Genomic DNA, 26,496 nt, shown 5'->3' on the forward strand with positions numbered 1-26,496 from the left:
CACTTTCCTTGATAGGAAATCATGGTCTACTTGGCAATGTATGTCCGGTCGCAGCCCAGTCTCTTTGCAGAGATGCTCAGGCTCCGCATTGGGCTCATTATTCAAGTGATGGCCACAGAACTCGCTCGCAGCTTGAATTGTTCAGGTCAGGCTGCTCTCTTTGCTATAATAACTCGGCAATAGAAAATGTACAGTAGACCTTCCACTCACAGGGATTACGGCCTCAGGACCCTGGAAAATGGGCCTGTAGCTATTGAAACACATACTGGGAAGTCTTAAAATTTGAGATAAAGTGTGTTTTCTGTGGATCACACTTTTTACAAATGTTCTTTTCCTGTTTGTTCCTGCATTGTTTATGTCCTTCACAAAGTCTGCTGCATATTTCATATGTTTAATGTTTAAAGAATGGAAAACCCAGGAAAATACATGTTAAAACATTTTAATTTATTTATCAGCAAGTGGCACTTGTCCAAATTTCTACTTTTAGAAACAGGTCAAGAAAAACTTAAAAGCAAACAGCGCTGTTTGCTGTGATTCTCGATACAAACCTGAGATCTGTGATTCAAAGGTGAAATGCTGCTGTGGGAAAAATGGTGCTATTTATCCCCACTGATACAAATTGATGCCATTCCCTTCTAATCCAATTATGTGGAATTGTCAAAGGAAAAAAGCTGTTGAAAAAAGATCACATCAACAATTTATTTTTAATTAAGCAGTCAAGGCTGAAGGCAAAGCTTGCCATTAGTTTGGTGAGTGAGTGATTCATTCAGGTAGAATGATCCAGGATTTTGACAATATGTTCTCATGTTTAAGGCAGCTGCATTTGCAACTTAGGCTTTTCCTGGTTCCCCCCCCCCCTTCTTTTGCAGGTGAAGAAGCCTCTGAAAGTTTAATGAATCTAAGCCCCTTTGATATGAAAAATCTCCTCCACCATATTCTCAGCGGGAAAGAGTTTGGAGTCGAAAGGAGCAGTAATATACTTTTTTTAAAGCATTCATTATTCTTTTAAATTTATATTTGTACAAGAGATTCTTTTTTTATTAAACAGGCTTCTTGTTTTTTCCTTCCTGCCCTGTTCTCCCCAAGTGCGTCCCCTTGATTCCACTACATCAAGCCCAGCTATTTCCATCCATGAAGTGGGTCACACAGGAGCAACTAAAACTGAAAGATGTGGCATCACTAGGCTGAAGAGCGAGATGAAACAGGTGAAACTATGTCTCTGTGTTTACCTTCAGGCACATAAGGATGGGGTTAAATGAGTTCACTAGTCTCAAGTTAACACAACTGATGAATAATGCAAATCTAAAACCAGAGTTTAAAGCCAGCATGGTGTAGTGCAGGTATGGGCAAACTTCACCCTCCAGGTATTTTGGATTCAGCTCCCACACTTTCTAACAGACGGAGTTGAAGTCCAAAACACCTGGAGGGCCAAAGTTTTCCCATGCCTAGTGTAGTTGAATGTTGGACCAGGAATCTCCTGAATGTTAAAACATCATCTTCCGGTGGACAAATCCAAAGGGTTGTCTTTGAGCTTTCACATTTGGGGGTTTCTAGCCAGTTTTCCATTCACAATTGTTTATGGCTGCTCCCCTTGAATTTTCCCAGAGCAGCATCTTATACAACATGAGAGACTGAGAAAGGGATAGTCACATACACCGTCACTCATATTTGGCATGTATCTATACTTCTTTACAAATCAAAAACCTAGCACTTGTCATATTTTATTTTCAAAGATAAATTCAGAGACCTTTAACTCTCATGGCAATATCCCATGGATTCTTGAGTCTGGCTGTTTTGAGAGCAGCACTTGGAGAACTCACCCAGAAGGCTCTGGTGTGTCAATAAACTACAAATTTCAAGATTCAATAGGAAGAAGCCATGGCAGTTAAAGGGAATCATAGTTCTATAGCTTTGTAATATGGAAGAGAGCCTGAGCTGGGAGGCAGAAGCTCATGAGTTGCTTCCAGATGAGTGCTTGTTCTCATCTGTGCTTATTCTGTTGTTCACATGTAATGAAATAATTTCAGGTTATTTACCTTTTTTGGCTTCTATTGTTAGTTATTAGCACTTGCCTTATTGTTTTCTCTTTTTTTATTCTAGAGGCATAGGAAGCAAAGTAGTGATCAGGTGAAACAAAAGTGGCACACATACATATGAAGCTGTCAGATCTGCATGTTTGTATTTGACATCTGCCTGTATGCAATTGCCGTGAATGCTTGCACACACACGCTAGACATACTGTTTGAACTCAAGTGGAGAATTACTAATGTATATGTGTGAGAGACTGAAAGAGAGAGTGCTTGAATTTTTCATTGCCTTGCTCTTACTAGCGTGGGTTCCCGGGCTGTTTCCAAGGTTACTAATTCAAGAGAGCTATCCTGGTGTCTTCTTGTGGTTTTATTTTTCTTTTATATTATTTAAGCATATGGTAATTTTAGCATAGAACCACCCTTTCCTAGGCTGAATCACGTAGAGCCTGAGATCCTGTATGGGGAGATGTACACGTTTCGTCATATCTGCATCTAATGCTATCCCAAAAACTCACCTTGTAAGCAGAGCATGCCCCAATATAGCCATTTCTGTGTTGTTGGAAAATGGAAATGTAGCCAGATATTTTCCTGCAGCTGAACCCATTGTGGCAAGTATTCATAGAGAGCTCCACAGATCATTGGGGAGGGGAGTCTCTGCAGGTGATATCCATATCCATTCCCCCAGCCTCGTGCCCATCTCTGCCTGTGTGGAAATGACTAGTTTGGGGACTTATCCTGCTTGCAAGACGAGTTTTGGGGGAATCTTAGTCATTGTATGGTCAGAATTCTGAGCTCCAGAGTTACCAGAGAAAGTGAATTGCAAAGAACTAGGACATCATAATTCACTAACAGAATGTCAGACACTACATTTTTAAGTCCAAAATCTAAATGTTAGTCCCAAATTCCAACTGGAGTAGAGCTATTGAATTCATAGGAATTCTGTCATAAGAATTCTATCATTTATCAAGCAGATATTTATATAGGTTCCATTGATTCAGAGGGTCTACTCTGTTTGGGAGTTAATAACTGGATTGAGCCCTAAATACACATAATAAATACACATAAATATATGATCTGTGAATATGGATATTAGTATTTGAAAGTACCATATATATAATTTGGGTGCAGGCAGATTATTCCTTTATCTGAAATTCTTAGGACCAGAAATGTTTTGGATTTTTTTCCAGATTTTGAAATATTTGTATTTGCGCATATATACATGATAAGATATCTTTGACATAGAGCTCAATTCTAAATGTGAAATTCATTTATGGTTCATATATACCCTAAAAACTGCCTGAAGAGTAATTTTAGACAGTAGTTGTAATAATTTTGTGCATGAAATAAGGTTTGTGTACACTGAATCATCAGAAAGCAAAGGTGTTACTGTCTCAGCCACCCATGTGGATTTTGGAATATTTTAGATTTTGAAATTCTGGATCAGGGATGTTCAACCTGTATTCTAGTACTGGCTGGAGGGTCCTGTAGCCTATTCACTCAGTGGCAAAATTTGAGATATAAAAAGTATCAAATAGCCTTTAGTGGCTGTGAATCTTTCTTGTTTACATCTGTGCTGACCTGTAAATGTTCACAGTTTGGGGGTAAAACCAGTTAATACGATTGTCCTAATTGTTTTTGGGCTAGAGTCTAAACATGCTACTTGTTAAACTTCTCTGAACAGAGTGAGCGATATGGATTTGCCTTATACTGTTGTTTTCTTTGGCTCGGTATTTCCTACACTGTGATTCCTGTTATTTGCAGAGAGGTCTTTCCCTTTTAACACTACCCAGATATTATGAGGATAGAATTTGGAAACCTCAGTGATGTTATTGAACTACCTCCTATCCTCACACTCTAATAATTATGTGTATCATATTTATGCTGGGACTCAGCTCAGCAGAGCCAAGATTTAAGCATGTTAAGTTATGACATCTCTAATAATTTGTTACCTAGAAACACTGTGTAAAATTACTCTTCTTTTTGAGATATAAGTATCTGATAGGGATAGGAGGTTGCTTAGGAGAGAATTCTTTTTGATGCCAACTCTTGCATGCATGTAAATCTCTCTCTTTATAAATTATGTATCTCCAAACATCCCTCTGCAAACTTATACTTTCCATTCCTTTATTATAAATATCTGCATGTTTCCATAGAAGTACCCACAAGAAGTCACTCTAAATATCCTGCTGTAATAGCTGCACTATGGGTGGTTGTAAACATAAATACATTTTAAAATACACTACGTTCAGCAGGTTTTATTCGTATTTAAAACTGTAAAGGTGCAAAATATTTTAATATTCTTTTTTTGTAGCGTAGAATGTTAAAAAAAACCTTATAGCATGAAAGGTTTCCTTAAGTATGTAATGTTTTCCTTAAGTGAAATCCTTAATACTTGTTACACTTAGTATTAAATAGTAGGATATGGGCACTAAGCCCTCAGCATCTTTCAGTGTCCTTTCATCCTATATTTCCCTTACTGGATTTTTGAAAACACAGCTCGACTTTCTCAACCTTGTTGCCCTCCAGATATTTTGAACTCAAAATCCCAAGCGCCATGGCCAGTGATTAGAGATTATGGGATTCCAAAACATCTGGAGGGTGGTGTCAGGAAATAATCTGTTTTTTCCTAGCAGTTCTTAAATGTCTTCATACATTAGCTGAAATAATTGGATGAACTATGGATATGTTCGTCCTTCTTCCAAAGAGTGTAGCGTTTTAGGGCGCTTCTACACAGGCATTTAATCTGGAGTATAAAGAGAGCTTTAAAAAACTGTTACCTTCCAGAAAGTCTCCACCTGGCCCTGTTGCCCCAGAGCAATCTTCCCAAAGCATCTGCATTAAGCTGGAACCATCAGGATTTGCAGGGCAACTGCATGAATTTTTCCACGATTCCCTCCCCCCATGTAGTTGTGGGAATACCCAGGATTTTAAAGCGCTGTCATGTGCTGGTGCCATCCACACCAGCACACCATGTGAAAATATCACAAAGTCTCATGTTTTCCATGTGCCTGGGCTGTAATGGGCCCCATTGCAGCACATTTTTCAGCTGAACTCAAACTTTATCTAGACTTTCTTAAATACAGATTTTCCCCGTGTAATTCTGGGTCTCCCGGATTGTGGGCATGCATCCTTTGGCCACTCCCCTTATAATCTACATCAATGTGGATTACAAAAGCTGTGTAGATGGGGCCTTAATGTACCAGTAAATCTCATCACCTGCAGAAATAAGACAGGTTCTAGATTCAAACATAATAAATCATACTATTAAGAAGCAAGGATTAATAATCCATCAGATATTTGTGGCTTCTAATTGTGGTCTGGCTTGCAAACCACGGTTTGTTAGAGTTGTGTGTTTTGGTTATAAGAACAAACCAGGAGTGAACTGGTTGCAATCTGGCTTGTTTTTATGTTGGAACCAGGCTATTCTTTTAGTCTAGGCATGTTGTCAAACTCCCTTTCTCCTACATGTACAGAGAAAAAACCAAACAATTTGCAGGAAACAATGAATTTGCGTGAGATTGATAGATGGTCAGACAGACAGATGGACACATACATACATATGTAGCTGGACATCCAGGACCAGTCTGTTGGTTTAAATATGGTCATTGGGCACAGGATGCTGACTGGTTATTGGGTAGAGGAATAAAGATTTTGGGGAGAATAAATGAAATAGGTTATTCACGGAGAAAGGGTATGGCTGGTAAACTAGAACTTTGAACAGGAGCAAGACACATAACAGTCTTTTGCTTTGGATCCAGTTCGTTCATGAAAGGTGTACCTAATGTAACTGGTTGTCACGACCCAGGCTGCAGAGCACCAATAACCATACACAGAGGCCAGAATCTATCTAATATCTTTATTAAGGGAATATATAAAGTTAATAAAAGCAAGTGTAGGAAATAGTTCAGAAGTAGACCTTTCAGGGAAGGTCAAATTTAGCCCAAAGAAACAATGTCCAATATGAAATATTAAGGTCCAAAGTTGTAATCCAATAACCGAAACACTCACTTTGCCAAGCAAAGTGAGGGGAGATGACAAGGTCCTTTAGTCCATGAAACTTGAGCAAGGCTAGGAAGTAACTTGATTCTTGGAACACAAGGCTTGAAACAAGGCAACAAGAAACGAGGAGCAAGAACAAGATCCGTGGTAATTACTTGGCAAGGTCCGGGAAGCAAGGCAAGATCCGGGGAGTAAACAAGGCTGGGAGCGGAGGCTTGGAAACAGGAACGAGGCTTGGAAGCGGAGGCTTGGAAACAGGAACGAGGCTTGGAAGCGGGAGTAGCGCTGTCCACACACACTACTCCAGTAGCTGACGAATTGACTCCGCAAGATTCCTAAAGGGCAAGGAACCTAAATAGGTTCTCGTTTTCCCACCAAAGAACACTTCTCTGGGGAATCAGAACCGAAAGTCAATCTCTGTGTCCAGATGTATGACTCCCTAAAATTTCTCATGGAAGCAGGCTTAATCATCTGAATGCTTTGCTGCGATTCTCAGGCTTCTGCGATTAGCCTGCTGAACTCCTTTTTGTTGCTGATAATAATTACGGCGAGAAAATGGGGGAGATTTTGACTCAGGGCTTGTTTGGCAGATTTCTGGAAGACAAACCTCCTGCAGGTGTAAGGGCTCCAATTCTGGCTGGGAAAGTTCCCTTTCTGGCTGAAATGGTGGAAAACCCAAGTTTTCCTCTTCATCCGTCACAACAGCACTAGGAACGGGACTACATGGCCCATGAGTCATCACACTGGTAAATGCAGTAGATAATTCCCCATAATTTTAAACATTAATTTCAAAATCCATCCCAGGTATCATTTAGGTTTGAAAGTACTTCAAAAAGATTCTTCATGATGTCTAAATATAGCCTTGTTACTTGAACATATCACTCCTTCATTTGCTTGGCTTTTGCATGCAGCTTCATAGCATGAAAAGAAGCTCATATACCCATTGCATCTTACAGAAGCCCAAACGTGCTTTGTGTGTTGAGGACTGTATTTATGTTTCCTTCATTGCTTCCTGCTATTTGAAGACCAAATTTCCAAACAGTCATATTTAATACAGAATCTGAAACTTCTGCAAATTTTCAAGGTGCCTAGGATATTATCATTTAGGCACAGATTTGGGAATGGTAAAAAATGTCAATGATTATTCTGATCCCAGGGATATTAAGACAATGTATCTTCATAGCAGGTTTCAGCAAATGAGGGTTTGGGGAGATTTGTGTGTTTATTTTTTCATGCTTTGTTTTGATTTCACTGAGTTTTTGCCATTGTTATGTATTTCTGTTTTGTAGTTCTTCTATGGGGGCCATTCCACATCCAGCAGCATGCACTCTTCCAGGTCCATGGTAATCCATCATTAAGAAAGTCATATTTTTCTCCTCTTTGTAGGGATAAACTTTATAGAAATTCTAATTTTCTTTTTTCTTGTTTATTGAAATAATTACATGTAAATGTCTATTATAAAGGTATTCTGATGTACTGGAAAACTTTAGAATCATTCCACCCCCTTATTTGTCAGTTTGAATCTATTTGTTTTTGCAAATTAATTTGTGATGTATTCATAAACCTATGAACTAAATGTAGCATTTTATTTGTTTATTAAACAATTTAAAATTTTGGTGGTCAGAGGAGTAAGCTAAAGAAATATAATGTAATGAAATGTAAAACTGAAAAGTAAAACAGAAAAGCCAATCAAAATGTAAACATTAGCCGTGGATTGAAAATGTAGATCTTCAAAAAATATATCTAAGGGGAAAGGGGCAAAACAGAAGACAAAAGCTTAATGTCACTTTAGATATTTATTTTAAGGTATTTGTATGTATGTTGTATTTCTTCCAGAGTGGGACCCAAGGCAGCTTGCAAAACAATTAAAACGATATAAAAGTTTTTTTTGAAAACTATATATATATATATATATATATATATATATATATATATATAATATTGGAAAACTACATTTTTAAAAATAATAATAATAAATAAAATGTCCCCATGAAAAGCTCACCTGCTTGCATGAATAGGAATGCGAACAAAAGAGTGTCCTCTCAAAAGCCCTTCTGAAAACATGCATTTCTTTTTACTCTAAACCAGACTACATTCTCCTCTTAAATGGATGTATAGAAGAGCTCTACACACTCATTATCAGGGCCCATAATTCATTTGCAATGATTTATTAGCAGAGGGCATGTTATCATTGTAGGAGCAGACAACAGAGCCTCACAGCTGATGCACTAATTGCTTTGGCATGGGCTCTTGTGCTGAACCCGAGTGTGATCACATGCCGCTTCTGCTATAGAGGATAGCCCCTCATTCAGACAACAGCCCAGGCTCTTCTTCTATTTTTATATAGAGAGGGGAAATGATTTCCCTCCCCTTCTTATTTTCCATTTAATGGAAATTCAGTCAGGCCTGTCATTCACATTTTGAAGCATTTTGCAGTCTTCCGTTTGTCTGAATAAATAAATAAGCCTTGACCCATTTGAAATATTTCAAAAGATGTTTACAGATTCCAAATTGGCTCGCTTTTGGAAAATAACCAGAGGGAAGAGAGCTACCTTAATCCAATCTAATCCCCATTCAATACTCTGTCTGGACACAGAAATGCAGCATACATTTCACAATGAACTGATTTGTGATCATGGCAGGAAGCATAAAAGTAAATGGGCACCTAATGCATGCCAAATTTCTTGCTTGTTGGCAGGATGATTGTGAAAGACTGGCAGATTTCAGGGTGAATAGTCTTAGCCTGGGACATTTTGGCCTTCTTATTTTTATTTTTTTATTTTTATTTTATTTACAGTATTCATATTCCACCCTTCTCACCCAAAGGGGACTCAGGGTGGATCACAATGTACATATATATGGCAAACATTCAATGCCATTAGACAAACAACACACAGACTGACACACAGAGCCTATTTAACTTTCCAGCTTCTGGCTTTGTGAGGATATACTCAATTCCGGCCAAAGGAGGAGCTGCTGCTTCATCATCCACTGTGACGACGAGTCCTTTTGATGGAGTACTTCCTCATCTAGCATGCACGCTGCTGGACGTTTTTATGGTGTTGTAAATTAGTTAAATTAGCCTCCCTAAATAAGTGGTTCCTATATTTTCCTACTTGACAGATGCAACTGTCTTTCGGGTTGCTTAGGTAAACAACGAGCTGGGGCTATTTAACAGTAGGGCACTCAATCCGACTTGGACTTTGAACTCACGACCTCTCAGTCAGTAGTGATTTATTGCCACAGGCTACTAACCAGCTGTGCCACAGCCCAGCCCCATTTTATTTTAAGGAATGGGCAGGCTAGTTTGGGAGGAGACTATCCTTTGACCTGAGCTATTTAAGACTTGAAATTTACAATTCCCAAATACATTGTCAAATATTAGAGCTTAGAGATGGGACCACAATGGCCATTTAAATACACAACTAAAGCACTCCTGAAAGATGGCCATGCAACCATGCAACTTAGGGATTTCAAGTGTTTTGTAAGCAAAATTATATTCCAAAGGCTCCATAAAGTAGCAGTATACTGTTAAACATTAAAAGTGAAACTTTTCAGGATGTTTGGATATTTTATCTGTAATCTACATTTGGAATATCTAAGTATATTTATATTTAAATTAACTCCTATGGGATTTCTTGAAGCTGGTATGATTCATTAATATACCCTTCTATGAGGCTCAGATTCCATAGGATTAAGGAGGGGATTAGCTGCACCATGGGTATTAATGAATGTGGAACTCAGTTAATGAACAGTTTAATGAACTAGGCTGCAGTTCTAAATAAACGACAAGTACATTACAGTAATACAAAAACCCATGGTAGCTGCGCTGTCCAAAATTAAACTTCCAGAAGAGAATGCTAAGCTTTCATATATTTTTATCTGGCCATGTACCATGTTCTGTGTTCAGGTTCTTCAAATCTATTAAAAATAGTATCATATATTTTAGATGAAACATATGGAGGAGTGTACTGTTACTTTTCAAAATACACCACCATGCTTATTGTAAGATAAATTGCATTTAAACGATAAGACTATTGTATCTGAGTTGTGGTATGTAGAATAGTGAGGAAATAATTCATGTTGCTGTTGTATATAAGTAAAGGCAAAGGTTTCCCTTGACACTAAGTCTAGTCATGCCCGACTCTGTGGGCTGGTGCTCATCTCCATTTCCAAGCCGAAGACGCCTCCAAGGTCATGTGGCCAGCATGACTGCATGGAGCACCATTACCTTCCTGCCGGAATGGTACCTATTGATCTACTCACACCTGCATGTTTTCAAACTGCTAGGCTGGCAGAAGCTGGAGCTAACAGTGGGAGCTCATCCCACTCCCCGGTTAGCAAGTTCAGCAACTCAGTAGTTTAATCCGCTGTGCCATCAGGGGCTCCTGCTGTTGTATATATTCATAAGAAATGTTGCAGAGTCCATATATTGGTGGCTTGTTCAGTTTCTACTATAATAAAATTATATTAATAAATCAGACATTTGATTGGCCCTTATTTTATCTAGCAATGGATACCGGATCAATGCAATAATGTGGAAAGAATTGCTCATAACAGTAGGACAGTTTTGATCCCTCATTCTCAAGGCATGTAGGTGTTTTCGGCCACAAATTGTTTACTAATCTCACTGTAAGTATAATAAATCAGCCTACAGTCAAAATCAATTTGGGCAAATCCAAAATGTTACACAGCAACAGAGATAAACCTACATATGGAGGGTAACTTAATATTGTAGTAAAAATGGTATTGTATCCCTAGCCAGTGGGACTTCGGTGTAACCAAGATATCAAGTTGTTATTGTTTCATATTTTAAAGCATAATATTGTTAAATTTTAATGTAGAATCATGGTAGTTAGTAAATATGTACATGATTTTTATAATTCTGGCAGGTCTAAAAGCCAAGACACCAAGAAAATAATTGCCATTGTTACAGTAAAGGGCTGGAGCCTCCGGTGGCCTAGGGGATAAAAGCCTTGTGACTTGAAGGTTGGGTTGCTGACCTGAAGGCTGCCAGGTTCGAATCCCACCTGGGGAGAGCGCAGATGAGCTCCCTCTATCAGCTCCAGCTCCATGCGGGGACATGAGAGAAGCCTCCCACAAGGATGGTAAAAACATCCGGGCGTCCCCTGGGCAACGTCCTTGCAGACAGCCAATTCTCTCACTCCAGAAGCATCTCCGGTTGCTCCTGACACGAAGAAAAAAAAAGTAAAGGGCCAAAATACTATAGCAGGCAACTTTGGCCCTCCAGGTGTTTTGGACTACTGTTAGGCTGTTAGGAATTGTGGGAACTGTAGTCCAAAGCACCTGGAGGGCTGGAGTTTGCCCATGCCTGTCATAGAATCATAGAATAGTAGAGTTGGAAGAGACCTCATGGGCCATCTAGTCCAACCCCCTGCCAAGAAGCAGGAAATCGCATTCAAAGCACCCCCGACAGATGGCCATCCAGCCTCTCCTTAAAAGCCTCTAAAGAAGGAGCCTCCACCACAGTCTGGGGGAGAGAGTTCCACTGCCGAAGAGCCCTCACAGTGAGGAAGTTCTTCCTGATGTTCAGGTGGAATCTCCTTTCCTGTAGTTTGAAGCCATTGTTCCGTGTCCTGGTCTGCAGGGCAGCAGAAAACAAGCTTGCTCCCTCCTCCCTATGGTTTCCCCTCACATATTTGTACATGGCTATCATGTCTCCTCTCAGCCTTCTCTTCTGCAGGCTAAACATGCCCAGTTCTTTAAGCCTCTCCTCATAGGGCTTGTTCTCCAGACCTTTGATCATTTTAGTTGCCCTCCTCTGGACGCTTTCCAGCTTGTCAACATCTCCCTTCAACTGTGGTGCCCAAAATTGGACACAGTATTCCAGGTGTGGTCTGACCAAGGCAGAATAGAGGGGGAGCATGACTTCCCTGGATCTAGACGCTATTCCCCTATTGATGCAGGCCAAAATCCCATTGGCTTTCTTAGCAGCCGCATCACATTGCTAGCTCATGTTTAACTTGTTGTCCACAAGGACTCCAAGGTCTTTTTCACATGTACTGCTGTCTAGCCAGGTGTCCCCCATTCTGTATCTTTGATTTCCATTTTTTCTGCCGAAGTGAAGTATCTTGCATTTGTCCCTGTTGAACTTCATTTTGTTAGTTTCGGCCCATCTCTCTAGAGCTATAATGTTTTGTGCATTGTACCATGGCTCTGGAGACTGGGGTTCAAATCCCCACTTGGCTATAGAAACCTACTGGGGTGGTTTAGAGCAAGTCATATACAGTATTATCAGACTCAAAAGCAAACCCACTTTGGACAAATCTTGCCAATAAAACCCTGTGATAGGTTTGCTTTAGGGTTGCCATAAGCTTGAAAAAGCTTGAAGGCATACAACAATCCTCGTGTTGGTGGTGGGAATTGTAAATGTTTTGTATGTCTACGGTATGTATTTTTTGTGTTTTAAAAAATAAAAATTTATTTAAAAAAAACAAAAAAAACGTCCACAACAAAAACAGTAAAGCTGTTTTTGGTACCAGCGTTTGGTGCAGCATACTATTGGAAGTGTGACATTAGTTGCTAACAGTACCAGCAAAAGGGTGCTTAAGAATTTGACATGCTTTCCTACACCCCGTAAGAACAAGTAGCTTTGTGAACCGAAAGTAGAGAAAAGAAGCAAAGATGTAGAGTTAACATGCTCCCCATCAGTGCTCTTTCCCCCTACTAATGTTTTCTGTTGTGGTGTGAAAATGAATGTTTCTGAGAGTTGGGCTTGCTTATATTGTGCTGAATGAGACTTGTTTTCCTCTCCAGAGATGCAGTAGTCCATCTTCTCCTACTAGCACCTCGTCCCTCACAGGTTCAGGCGGACACAATATTAGTTGGGGCGACCGACAAGGACAATGGCTTCGCAGGAGGCGCCTGGATGGTGCCATTAATAGAGTCCCTGTGGGTTTCTACCCAAAAGTCTGGAAGATCCTTCAGAAGGTAAATTAGGACCAATCGAAAGCAGAAAATGTTGTATGTTATCCAATACAGTTAAAGGTGTCCTGTCTTAGGTCCAGTCTAAGCATCCTGAATAAAAAGTACCATAAGGTTATTATGAAATATTTAGCAAAAAAGAGTATTCTGTTCAGATATTCCGCTTCTCACCTAGGACTGGTAAATGAAATAGATATATTTTACTTTCTTAAAGGACAGCATGGATGGAAAGTGTGCCCAATCCCCTGTGCCTGTACATATGGCCAGGAGGTTTCATTATTTCTGTCTGGGTGCTTTTTGCATTGGGTGCCAATACTTCTTTTAAAAATACATTGATTGCAAATAAATTTAATGTTCTTGTTAGTAGGTGTACCCTCCCAGCCTCCCTTCTCCCTAAGTAATCTATTGAATTTGTCTACTTCAGCATTTATTTATTGAAAACATTCAACAATATACTGGCTAACAGTATAAAAGCAAGTATGAAAAGTGATCAAAGCAAATATTTGACTCAAATAATCTCTTGTGTTTTGAAACACAGAAAAAATGTTCAATTTTTCTTGTTCTTATTCTATAAAACAGTGGTACACAACCTTCAGCTATTTTGGACATCATCTCCCAGAATTCCTGTCTATTGGACGAGCTGTATAGGGATTTTGAGGGTTGGAGTCCCCAACACCTGGAGCTTGTGTACCACTACTGTGAACCTTTGGGGAGAAGGAACAGATGTTATATTGCATTTTGCTTGCTTTCAATCTGATATATTTCACAAAACAATTCCAAATAGATCTTACTTAGACCAACAACTCTGATTAAACTTTCTAGTTCTTATAATTCATTGTACTTACTATACTCTTAATACTGTTCCTGTTACAGTGTCATGGTCTATCCATTGATGGCTATGTCCTTCCTTCTTCAACAACAAGGGAGGTAAGTCTAGATGAAATTTTTGTAGGATTTGGGTTCAGGAGATTTCAAGCTTACTTTGAAACTTGATTTGTTTCCTCCGCCTCAAAAGTTATTTTTAGTACTTAACGCTCAGTTTGTGAAACATCATTTATTTATGTCCAGTGGCAAAGCATGAGACACACTGGAAGGAAATGGCTGGAGACCAGGGAAGAGGACACATATATTTAATCATTTAGGAAAGGGATCATTTTTTCCCCTCAATTGATGGTAGAGAATTCAGCCTCTATTTTATTTGAGTCAATTTTACCTGAAATAAAATGCAGGCTTTTGGGACAATACTGCACTCTTCTCTAGAGATAGGATAGCAAGGTGATCTTATAAAAATAAATATTACAGCCCAACTGTGTGTGTGTGTGTGTGTGTATGTATATATGTGTGTGTGTGAAGCTAGCTAGATAGCTTTCCTTTGAAATTGATGTTCTTATATAAATATGTATAAGAGTGCAGCCTTTGAAAAACATGGCTTTTTAATCAATTTGGTATGTTTGGTACCTTCCTTATAGACCATTGTGTGTGCTTTTTTCTTTTATGTTACAAGTTGAATAATGTTTGCCTTATACAGTATATATTAGTACATCTGACTTCCAAAGGTTTAATTATTCCGAGCTTTTTCCATTTCCAACCATGATTTGACTTCAAAGCACCATGTGAGTGATCATTCTTGCAAATGTTTTTCTTTTCAAATTTTAACAGACCAATTCTTTATGTACTGTTGCATTTTCCAGTTCTTACAATAGCATTCCTTACCTGCAGGTGTATTATATTTTGTGTTTAAACCCTGAGCCTTTGATTCAGGTAGTGGTTCAGTTTTTGTGGCAAAGTATCCAACAATCCTTTGGAATTGGGTCGCAATTGTCTGCTGTTTCTTAGCTGCAGTGAAAAGGAAAATGTATTGCTAGTAAAATGTAATTGATATGTTAGCAGCTCTGCGTTTTTCAGGTTTTTGTAATTACAGGTTAATAGGTTATTCTAATTTCAGAGGCAAGTTTATTTCAAATTTTGTCAGTGTTGAAAAATGGAAACATAGTTATTGACTACTATAACTTTAAAACATCAGTCTGTTTTAGGGTTTCTTTTGGGAAAAAAAAATCCTTTCTTTGTGCATGCATTCTGTGCCATTAAAGGACTATAACTTATAGTTCGACCTTGCCATCATTATATCCAAATTATTTGTTAAACTTACGGAATTGTACGTGACTATAACTCTCAGCGTATATTCATGAACGTTCGGTCTAAATGCAATTGCTAGTACCACATACATATTGAATCATTTGCTAAATTATAAATTAATGCTTGCTAAACTGACAGATTTAATAGAGAGATCCAATTAGATATAACATTTGGTTTAGATCTACATGTCCTATCATGTCACTAAGATAATGTGAGAATGGTAAAGGCAAAATATACTGAGCATTGACTTTCAAGGTTATGTAATGATTTTTATCTGTGGCAATAATTGTATGGATAGAACCATACTCCTAAATAAATATAGAGTATTAGCCCTGTATCCAGAGAGGCATGTATGTTCTCAAACTTTGTGTGAATATGTGAAACTGTGGATAACAGCAAATCATACTGAAATGAAAGACTTCCAGCCTAAGAATACTGAAAAGATGTACTAGAGCAGGGGTAGTTAAACCTTTTCACTTGCAAATCCTTTCAGCTCAAGAAATGTTTACTTGATCCCAGATATATAGGTATATCAAATAGGTATAAAATAAAAAATACGGATAACAAATTAGGATTTCCAAGGCTTGATAACAGGCTGATTTTCCTTTTTATGAAGTACAGCTGAAGCATCTTCTGCAGAGTCCACTGTAAACACTGCACAACAGATTTGTGTAAATATATGAAACAGCCACTAGGGATGTTCAGAAAACTTTTTTCAGTTTCAATTTTTTTGGGACACCAACACTGAGATAAAGCAACCCACATTTTGGGACCCACAATTTAAGAAGCCATGCTCTAGAGAACCTAGAAAATGTTTAGAGAGACCATATTTTGTTGGAATTGGATACATGAGGTGAGAGGAGACATGATAGCCATGTACAAATACGTGAAGGGAAGTCATAGGGAGGAGGGAGGAAGCTTGTTTTCTGCTGCCCTGCAGACTAGGACGCAGAACAATGGCTTCAAAGTACAGAAAAGGAGATTCCACCTGAACATCAGGAAGAATTTCCTCACTGTGAGGGCTGTTCAGCAGTGGAACTCTCTCTCTGCCCGGACTGTGGTGGAGGCTCCTTCTTTGGAGGCTTTTAAGGAGAGGCTGGATGGCCATCTGTCGGGGGTGCTTTGAATGCAATTTCCTGCTTCTTGGCAGGGGGTTGGACTGGATGGCCCATGAGATCTCTTCCAACTCTACTATTCTATGATTCTATGAAACCATGGATCAAATCTCATAGACACCAGGGGTTGTTCTGAATTAGGGAAATATCTTTTTCTAGTTCTTATAGGAAAGCATATTTAGAATACTGCGCATCAGGTACAGGGGTGGCTCTTTGGCTTCCCTTTACCATTGAGGAGGTGGTGTCTGTCTGAGGATGTCCAGAGCTTTTCTACCATTTCCATCCATTGCTCTGGCTTACACACCCATCTTAACCTTAACAATAACTGCACAAAGTGTACTACATAAAGTAGTACATTAAAGTAGTACACAGTGTAAAGTAGTGAACACTCATGGTCAGTCACCTATCAAGTTTCAAGGCTGAATCTTCTCTAGATTTTGGCACACGCACAACCCTGCCACTCAATCGGAAATGAAATATGTACATGCTTCCTTCTGAAATTATTGTTATTGTTATTGAAAGTGTCAGCTTTAAGGCACAAAATGTGCCTGGGCATATTGTTTTTTGGGAGGGGGAGGGGGGATTCATAATGTCATTTGTGTGGAGAAGATGAATTATTTTCACTTTTAAGAGAGGCTTAGAAGAACCTGACACCTTTTAATAGGTATGTCAGAACTTGGCAGTATCTAATTTTGCTGCTTAATAGGAATCAAATTTAATAAGCACAAGATCTCCTGAGATCAAATGATTTCATGTGACATCTGAGCATTTTTGCCAGAACAAATTAGCCTGCTTGGCTTTCCTTGCTGCTTTGATGAAAATTGTACTTTGGGGGTCTTGTCTCCCATATCTGTGTTAGCCAATGGTCATTTTTAAAAACTCTGCTTTTTTTGTTTGGATGTTTGCATCTACCCAATCAAAACTTTGAATAAATAGTGTGCTATACTGGTTCTTTCATATATAGTTTTCTTATTGTTTTGTGGCTATTTTAAATATTTCTAATTCTAATATTATATTTTAATATTTTGTTTGATTTTAAAAATGAATGTCTTGAGGCCCAAAACCTACCTTTAAGGCCACCAGAAGTGAAGAAAGGATGAATAGGAACACTCTGTGCAGCTTATTAATTTTGTAATTGTTTATGAATCTGTCAGCATTTGTAAAAAGAAGATGCCGCACACCAGGGGATTCTGTAAATGGTACTTGAAAACTTTTCAAAACTCTAAATTTATACTCTGTTTTCTAAAAGTAAATGAATTCAGCAACAGTAATAACTGGTCAGAATCCACATATAGTATGTTGTCCCAGAAAAATCCTTATATTTTGTATTTATTTGAAATGTGGGTTTTAGGATGCTCTGGGTGGGTGGATCTTTCCAAAAACCTGCTGGTATTCCTGCAGATTGGATCCTAGGACACTGTCAATATATATCTGACATTATGAGGAAACTATTCATAGTGTTTGAACTTCTTTGCTTTGGAGCCTCTTCCTGTATTAAACTATTCATGAGACAATTCAGCATTTAACTTGGACAGCAAGGGATCTCATGGCCTTGACTACATGTAAATAGTTGTTAAGATGAGTTTATAGTCCTCTCAAACTTGCTTCTTTTTCTTCTCCTTGACATGAATTCCACAATGTACTTCCAGATGACTGCTTGTGAAATCAAATTTGCTGTCCACGTGGAATCCGTGCTGAACCATGTTCCTCAGCCAGAATACAGGCAACTGCTAGTGGAGGCCATCCTTGTTCTGACTCTGATGTCAGAGATAGAAGTGAACAGCATTGGGGGCATAATACATGTGGATCGTATTGTGCACATAGCCAACGATCTCTTCCTTCAGGAACAGGTTTGTATATGTAGAGTTTTTTTCTTCTGTTATCTAAAGAAAATTCTTGACAATGTTGGCTCCAGGTTTCCAATGGCTACTGGAGAATCTGTTCTTAAGTGATCCCAGTGCTTCAAGCAGCTCCAACTCATTCTTCTTGCTGGTGTTGTTGGGAGTTTGTTTGCTTGACCTCTTGGGCCCAATCTGCATGAGCAGGAGCTAGTTTTCCTTTACCTTCTAGTAACTGCTCATTATCTCAAAGGTAATGTCAGGAAACTCAGTAATGGACCTTTGGACAGATACCTAATTGTACTAACTTTTAATGGAATATCTTAAGATAATGTTGCCCTCTATAGTTGTATAGTTGGAAAAATAGTTAATGCACACCTGCAAGCATTCTCTCATCTGTCTGTCTGTCTGTCTATCCATCTATCCATCCATCCATCTATCTTAAGGCAGCTTAAAAGACAGTAAAAAAGACATAGTATAAAAAACATAAAATGGCAAATTTGTTGAAAACAATCATACAAAACACTTGAAAACGCATTCAAAATGTGGTAAAAGATACAGCTCTCACAGTCTACACTACAGGGACTGCCTTGTGTCTCCATATGTCCATGTGGTGATAATGATAGTTCTGTCACTTGTCTCATTGTTGCCTAAGGGTATAGGCAATACCTGGAATACTGTGTCCAATTCTGAGCACCGCAATTGACAAGCTGGAATGTATTCACAGGAGGGCAACTAAAATGATCAAGGGTCTGGAGAACAAGCCCCATGAGGAGTGGTTTAAAGAGCTGAGCATGTTTAGCCTGCAGAAGAGAAAGCTGAGAGGAGATATGAGGGCAAATCATAGGGAGGAGGCAGCAAGCTTGTTTTTTGCTGCCCTGGAAACTAGGACGTGGAACAATGGCCTTAAACTACAGGAAAGGAGATTCCACCGGAACATTAGGAGGAACTTCCTCACTGTGAGAGCTGTTCAGCAGTGGAACTCTCTGCCGCAGAGTGTGGTGGAGGCTCCTTCTTTGGAGGCTTTTAAGCAGAGGCTGGATGGCCACCTGTCAGGGGTGCTTTGAATGTGATTTTCCTGCTTCTTAGTAGAGGGTTGGACTAGATGGCCTGTGAGGTCTATTCCAACTCTATGATTCTGTGATTCTATAAGGAATGAATTGACCACTAGTAGTTTAGTAGCCCTGATTTTATACTAAATACAATTAGATTTGACAGTTATTGTATTGTATTATAATTCTACAGGCAGGTTTACATGGCCATGGTAGAAACCATCACTTGTACTGCTTTAGCTGCTGTCTGAGAAAAAAAGGGAAGCCAGCTATCTGTTATCATATTCTGCAGGAAAAAAAAATCTCAAGCATTTCCACAGTTCAAATTCTGACTACTGGAGTTTTGAACCTGTATTATGACCAGCATGCAGAACGCTATATCAGTTCATACCACAATTGTACCTGCTTCAGTATCATGTGAATTGCTAGTGATATCAAAAACAAAGTTGACCGGGCAAGCTGGAGTGAGAGCAGTCCATAGATATGAAGCAAGGGCCAATATGTCAGGGAGGGAGGGAGGCAGCCCAGAATATGTTCAGTGGAGTCACCCCTCTTGCTCAACGACAGGTAGATAATCTGGAGGAACTGCGAGAAATATCCTAACTACTGGGAAGTATTTTCAAGCTTTCAGAACTAGGGAAGCCCATGGAGTCAACCCAGCTGACTCATTAGACCAAAGCGCCTGTGAACCAGATTCCATGCTGACAATCCACTGTTGAGTTGGAAGGCAGACAGGATTGAGCCATGTGTTCTGTGAGGCAATGCTTTGCGTTGTTTGTCCAAACTTAAATTTTTAAGGGTTGGCTTATATTAATCCCTGTGCCTTTTTTTCTCTTCTAGATGGCCCTTGGAGCAACTGAAGGCTACTTGGAGCAAGACCAGGGTACAGGAATCTGCTATTTCTTCTATGACAGTGCCCCAAGTGGTGCTTATGGGACAATGACTTACCTAACAAAAGCAGTAGCAGGTTACCTGCAGGAATTTCTTCCAAATACAGGCTGCCTGATGCAGTAAACTGTGTATAATACAAGGAAAATACAAGATCATTTTTAAAAAACAAAATGTTCCAGCTGTCTACTATTTGAAATGCCACACCTTTATTTAACTCTATGTCTCTCCTTAGTCTACCTCAACATTGTGAATATCATTTGACCATTTAGAGAGGGAATTGATCTACAGAGGATACCTAAGGTGTTGTTGCAAGCTGTGCTCCTGTCTTAAGAATTTGGATCTGCTCAGATGCAGGGACATGAAATTAAATTTTTACGGTAACTCCTGGTGCAGAAAAGGCATTCCTAAATGTAAGAAACGTGCTTCTCCAACACAAACATCCCATTCAGTTTGACACTGACTTAAGATAAACATAGCCTATTAGTATTCATGTGGGATCAACCCATTTAATAATAAATTGAACAAAATTCTTCTTCAAGAAAAGGAGAAGCAGTCAGGTGCAACTATGGCTATTTTAACTGGAAATCTTTCAAAGTGAAAACTTTTGAATCTGAAATAGGAAATATAAATTTCATTTGCAATTTCTAAAAGAGCAAGACAATAAATGCCTTCATTTTCACTGTGCTTCCAGCCAGGCCATCATAAGAATAGTGGTGATATCATTTAAAATGAGTATGTGATGCTATTAATTTTTCACTAGAGAGTTACAGGGCATACACTATGTTGGGACAGTGTAGCTAATCCCATTGATGTATTTCCATGTGATGAAAATATAATAATAATAATAATAATAATAATAATAATAATAATAATAATAATAATAATAAATGTATAACCCACCCTATCTCCCCAAGGGGACTCTGATTCCAAAAACATATCTGCAGGGCTGACTGACCTGAAGATCCCCATGGTGCTTTCATGTTGATTGTTGCCCTGTTTGGATAGAGACCTTATAACATTTTCAAAAGCGCACTTTCACATTTACCCAGTTATGGTATACAAAACTGTACATTCACACACACATATGCTCTACAGTTTTCTCCAGATTGTCCCAGTTTAAAATGCTGTTTGGGGAACTCCATGGTGCAAATCCTTGCCTGTTGACAGCACATCAGAGAGAGTTTTTGAGTTGTTATATTGTTTTGTCAAGTTGTCCCATATTTACTATTTCTCACTCTATCTCATGTCTGCTGCTGTTAAATTTACAGGAGGCAAACTCCTACAAATGGCATGTTTGTGTGAAACCAAAACTGCAGATAAAGCTTACATAATGTACCAGCTGAGGAAATGCAAAGTGCTTTAGAATCAGGGTGTTCTTTTTGTTTCTAGCTTGTACTTCGCTTGTCTTTAAAGGTTTGTTTAAAACTTCGTATGCGTGCTGAATCAACCACATTCAAAAGGGCTGAATCTGCCAAGTCATAGTCCCTAATCAGAGTTGAATTTGAAGAGTTGTGCCCCTGGCTAAAGTACTAAGGAGAACATATTTAAAAAACCGTTTCATTAGAGTTTTTTAAACCACTTGACTTGATGGGCAAGCATGGAACATTAACCTGTAACTCACAACCTCTCAGAACAAATGGCATAAAAGGAATATTGTGAACAAATGCGCAATTTAGTACAAAGCCTTTTCTGTCTTCCTGCAAAGATCTAACTATACTAGACGGCACTTGTTTGTAGATAAATGATTACATTGAACTCAGAGGGAGGGATTTCAAAACAAATGATTAGAGAATGAAAAAGAAGGGTATGATGAGCTTTTAAAATGCAACGTTGTTCAAATATGATGTAGTTTGTATATAAAATGTTATGCATGTACAGTTTAGAATGTGATCATTCAGAAATAAAAATGGACCAGAGAAATTGAAACAGGATTTCTGTGCCTAATGGCGACTCCAGAAGCACCGTTTGGTAGGGCAAAGGGCTGTACCGGCAGTCCCCAAGTTATGAATAAGGTTCTGTAGGTTTGTTCTTAAGTTTTATTTGTATGCAAGTCAGAACAGGCACTTTTTAGAGTGTAACTCCAACCAAATATATATATTAGCTTTGGATAGTATAAGGAAGGGTGAACACCCCTGTGATGTTTTTCTGTCTGTGCCCTTGTTCAGAAGATTTCACCGCACTTTCTGTCCCCATTACTCTCGTCTGCCCCTTTTCTTTGGATACCTAAACTGTATTTCTAAATACTGAAATGAAGTTCTAAATTTCTCCAGTGCTAGAATTTTGGGGATTAAGGAAAAATCTCATGGGAGGCAGAAGAGGGTACAATGCCCTCATTTTGTCCCCACCCGTTTCAGCTTCTGTTCACAAAGGTGCAAGGAGTTAAAAAACCCACAGCAATCATGGACACTGCATTTTGGTGTGTGGATTTAAAAACGGAGTGTTCTAAATTAGGAGAACTGATACATTTATTACTTGGTACCTATAAAATGGCAAACCCTTTGTCAGATCTCTCCTTCCTGACAGGATAGTTTGGGTAGACAGGCACGGATACTGTTCCTCTTGTGCAATCAGTGCACAAGGAAGAGGTCAAGATTCAGTTGAGATGTCTTCTTAACAATGGTGGGTTGGAGGTTGGAGTTTTTCCTATGTCTTCCTTTTATTTCTCTTGAATCTTGAAGGCCCCTTCTTCAAGTCTTTCTTTTAGTATAAGCAGAACACTGCTAAGCACCAAACTGAGTCCAACTGTCTATGTTTGGTGTAGCACGACTGCAACCTTTTGTAACCATCTTCCTCAAGCATGTATCTATGAATATATTTGTTGTTGCAATGTGTCTTCAAGTTTATTCAGACTTACATTGAAAGTGTGACTCATCCAGTGTGTTTCCGAGGGGGAGTCAAGCCCAGGTCTCCAGAGTCATAGTTAACTGTTGAAACCACTGCACCATGCTTTCAATAATACATCACATAGGCTGAAAAAATATTCTGTAATGGTGCTAAAGACCCAGAAGAAAAAGTACTGTCTTAAAGAATAGCTGTGCATCTTTATTCAGAATGATGACTTCTGAAGGTATATACCAGGATTTCGCATCCAAGGTTCCTTGGAATTCCAGAGGTCACAGTGGATTTCACAAGAGATTGTGACTGGGAGAGAAAAACATTTTTGAGTTATAAATGTAGTAATTTTTATGTGGGTGTTTCCTGAAACCTGAAAATTATTTGAAGGGTTCCATCTGTGTTAAAATATTGAAAGAGACTGGTTCACATGTTCAGTCAACAGATTAACCTGGTTACAATTTTGTGTGTGTTTTAAGAAGCACAAATGAAAGTACATTAAAACATTTTAGAATCAAGACCATAATATGGGATTAAGAACCTGGATATCTTCTGGAATGAATAAGTAACCTCACTGTTTTGAACTGGAAACCAATCACTTTCTTGGATGACCGTTGTGTTATTTATAAACACATTCTGCTCACAGCTGATTTAAATTTTTGGCATACATGTTGACCCCTGAGTAGCGCTTTCTTCCTGTGAGTCATGGATGTCAATTAAGACTTAGTTTAATCCAAATTGAGCCAATTTGCTGTTCCAAAATTAAACGTATCATTTTAGGCAAATCTTACAAAACACCTCGCACATGCACATGCAAAGAAGAAGAATGTTTGCACAGCTGGGACCGAAAAAATACAGCAATAGTCTTGTGGTTTTTATGTTTTGTGCTTGCAGTTATGTATATTTGTAGAAATGAGAGTGCATTTAATGTGTGTGTTGGATGTGGTAAAGACTCCTTACATCTGAGAAGTACTACTTGGATCAGAGCAAGTCCCAGCTGGGATTTAATCTTGTGTTCCTTGTTATTTTTGTGGAGGGGAGCAGTACTGTATCTTGGTTTCAGATCTATCTCTGTAGGCACATATCTCAGAAAAGATACGTGAAGAAGAGGTGAAAAAACATGGCCCAGCAGATATTGGTAGACTACAATTCCCATTATCTCTAATTGCTGGACTTGCTAGTTGACAGTTGGGAGATGGAGTCAGTTTTATCTGGGGGGCTACAGTTTGTCTAACCCAGGTTAATCAGTATCCAGATATCCCATCTTTGTGATAGCAAGGATCCCCACACTTGCAAAAAAATGCTGCTGTTTAGACTCTTTAATATTTTTGTCTATTTTGGGCAAATGGTTTCTCAAGCTGTCAGACACCTGTGCAGATTGGGAAACAAGCAAAAGTGTTAAAACACTGAATGACTAGCTGCAGACCCGCTTTATGGAACACCACTCAGGATACACATTAAGCATCTTGGAAACAGAGAGGTGATTAGAATGAAAATACTGTAGAACCAATGCAAGGCAAACAAAATGGTTGTGGCTTCAAGGAAAGAACCACCTACGCTACTTATTTGATATGCCAGAAGTGTATGAAGAAAAAGAACAGTTTGGTTTGAGCTAGGGTAATAAAAATGTCCCAGCAGACATTAAATGCCAATTATTTATCAGCTAGCCTAGCTTTCCCACACAAAAGGTAGGGAATATTAAAGTCTCTGAGATGATGGATAAATGAAGCAGCAACATACATACATTTTATTATTTTAAATATATTTTGATATCTCTGTGTGTTGAAATTTTGGGTTAAATCTGGAGAAAATGACTAGAATGGAGAAAGCCACTGTAGGTGTTTCAGTAGGGATTGAATGTCCCCAATGAAGCTTTATTCTAAGAGAAAGCTGGGCCTTCATTATAAGGTGGTTTCAAACATCATCTTAACTTCAGAAATATTTGTTATTTTTAAGCAATGAGGAATAACAATTCTTTATGATTCATTCTTAAAACTTGCCAATTTTACTGAAAGATGAGCAATGGTCTTTCAAAAATGTTCCTAACTTCACAATTTATGCTTTTGCTGGAAAGACACAATGTAAACCTGTCAGATGTTACGTGAGAAAAGGGGAGTGTGAATCTACCACTTTCCCCACTCCTCTTGAGAGTCACTATCCGTTTTCTGACACATGCTGTACCATCTGATCTGAGAATAACAACATATATGGAACATGCTAATGCACACAACTTTTCATGGAGCAATGAATAATAGGGTAAATTTGTTTTCTATATGGATCATGGATTTTATGTTCATCAGCACACATTTTAGTATTTTGCTCCTGTTGAAAATATGTCTTATTAGGATGCAAAATATATCAAACTCAATGGGTGATTATATATATATATATACTAGCTGTGCCCGGCCACGCGTTGCTGTGGCAAAGTGGTGGTGGTATTGGTTAAAAATTGTTGTGTAATTTTTATTTGACGTTATTTGTAATTTTTTTAATTAATTTTATTGTAAGTTATCTTTTTATTTTTTATATTTTATTATTTTCTTGTATTATTTTTTAGTTATTTTCTGTTATTATAGTATTTTATTGTATTAATTTTTTAGTGTTTTAAATTATTTTTTTGTGTTTTTTATTATTTTTTATTGGGTTGCTAGGAAACCAAGTTGGAGGAGCTTAGCCTTCTAACTGGCAGCAATTGGATAAAAGCAATTATTCCTCTCTCTCTCTAATTAGGACTTTATTTTTCTTTTCTTTTTGTTGTATCAACCTAGAGCCGTGGATGATGGGTTGTGTTGTCAAATTTAGAGGTTGGGGGGCCTGTAGTTTTGTTGTTTTGTGGGTCGCCGTGATGCCATCACTCTTTTATATATATAGATGAGATAATTCTGCTAATATTTTATCTGATTATGGGAAAGACCTAAGACCAAGCAGAGGATGAACTTGTGGAACCTCTGATTTTCACCAATGGATATTTTTGCTCAGAAGCTCTCATGGGTGTTTGTTAACCTATCATTTATTTTTATATATATGGGAGTTTTTAGGTTTGAGAGTATATGTCTTCAAAAGATCACCCAGCATGTTTTCATGGCTGAATGTGGAATCAAACCCTTGACTCAAAATGTTGACCTATATTAGTTCTGATCTAAGATTTGCAATGTATTTACGTATGGTCAACATTTCCAGAATTATTTTTGGAACAGTCTCAGCCACTACAATGTAAAACCTGAGTATAGGAGATGTGCTTTCAAAGGAGTAGGGGACCTTCTAAGCAGACAGCTGAAGTTGGTTTTTTATTATGCATCTCGCTCTCACCCACTCTAGTTCTCTTTGAACTCTTTGTCAGATTTGCCTTTTGATTCATGGGGATTATTTGTAGATAACTTAGTTCCCCATACAGAACCTTTATTCTCTGAAAATAATGTAAAGCATTGCAACATATGATTCAGTAGCAATAGCAGAAAATGCATTATGTGCTGATATGGACTGTTTTATCTATGGTGTCAAATGTCCATAATAATAAGTTTGTTATGCACTGTGTTTGTATGCTGAATTAAATTATGCACCAAACTTTAGTATGTGCTGGATTATGTTGGACATTCATTTTGGGAAAACATGTCAGGGGGAGAATTAATAACTGCCTCTTCCCATTACTGTATGTTAG

General features: G+C 38.4%; 1 protein-coding gene across 5 annotated transcripts in view; it reads left to right on the forward strand.

Moving 5' to 3' along the window:
- Positions 1 to 21,932, forward strand: part of phka2 (phosphorylase kinase regulatory subunit alpha 2) — a 68,812-nt gene extending 46,880 nt beyond the window's left edge. For 2 of the 5 annotated variants that reach the window (XM_016992394.2, XM_008107291.3), the window contains 9 exons: positions 16 to 145; positions 870 to 971; positions 1,087 to 1,205; positions 2,101 to 2,127; positions 7,319 to 7,372; positions 12,807 to 12,980; positions 13,848 to 13,901; positions 17,875 to 18,075; positions 19,956 to 21,932. In XM_016992394.2, the coding sequence (XP_016847883.1) occupies positions 16 to 145; positions 870 to 971; positions 1,087 to 1,205; positions 2,101 to 2,127; positions 7,319 to 7,372; positions 12,807 to 12,980; positions 13,848 to 13,901; positions 17,875 to 18,075; positions 19,956 to 20,129 (1,035 nt within the window). In that variant the 3' untranslated portion in view covers positions 20,130 to 21,932. The remainder of the gene's footprint in view (positions 1 to 15; positions 146 to 869; positions 972 to 1,086; positions 1,206 to 2,100; positions 2,128 to 7,318; positions 7,373 to 12,806; positions 12,981 to 13,847; positions 13,902 to 17,874; positions 18,076 to 19,955) is intronic. The other 3 variants (XM_003218872.4, XM_008107292.3, XM_008107293.3) reach the window with 3 other exon arrangements.
- The last annotated feature ends 4,564 nt before the right edge of the window (positions 21,933 to 26,496 follow it).

This window comes from Anolis carolinensis, chromosome 3 (assembly GCF_035594765.1).
Source record: "Anolis carolinensis isolate JA03-04 chromosome 3, rAnoCar3.1.pri, whole genome shotgun sequence".
In the NCBI taxonomy this organism is placed as follows: domain Eukaryota; kingdom Metazoa; phylum Chordata; class Lepidosauria; order Squamata; family Dactyloidae; genus Anolis; species Anolis carolinensis.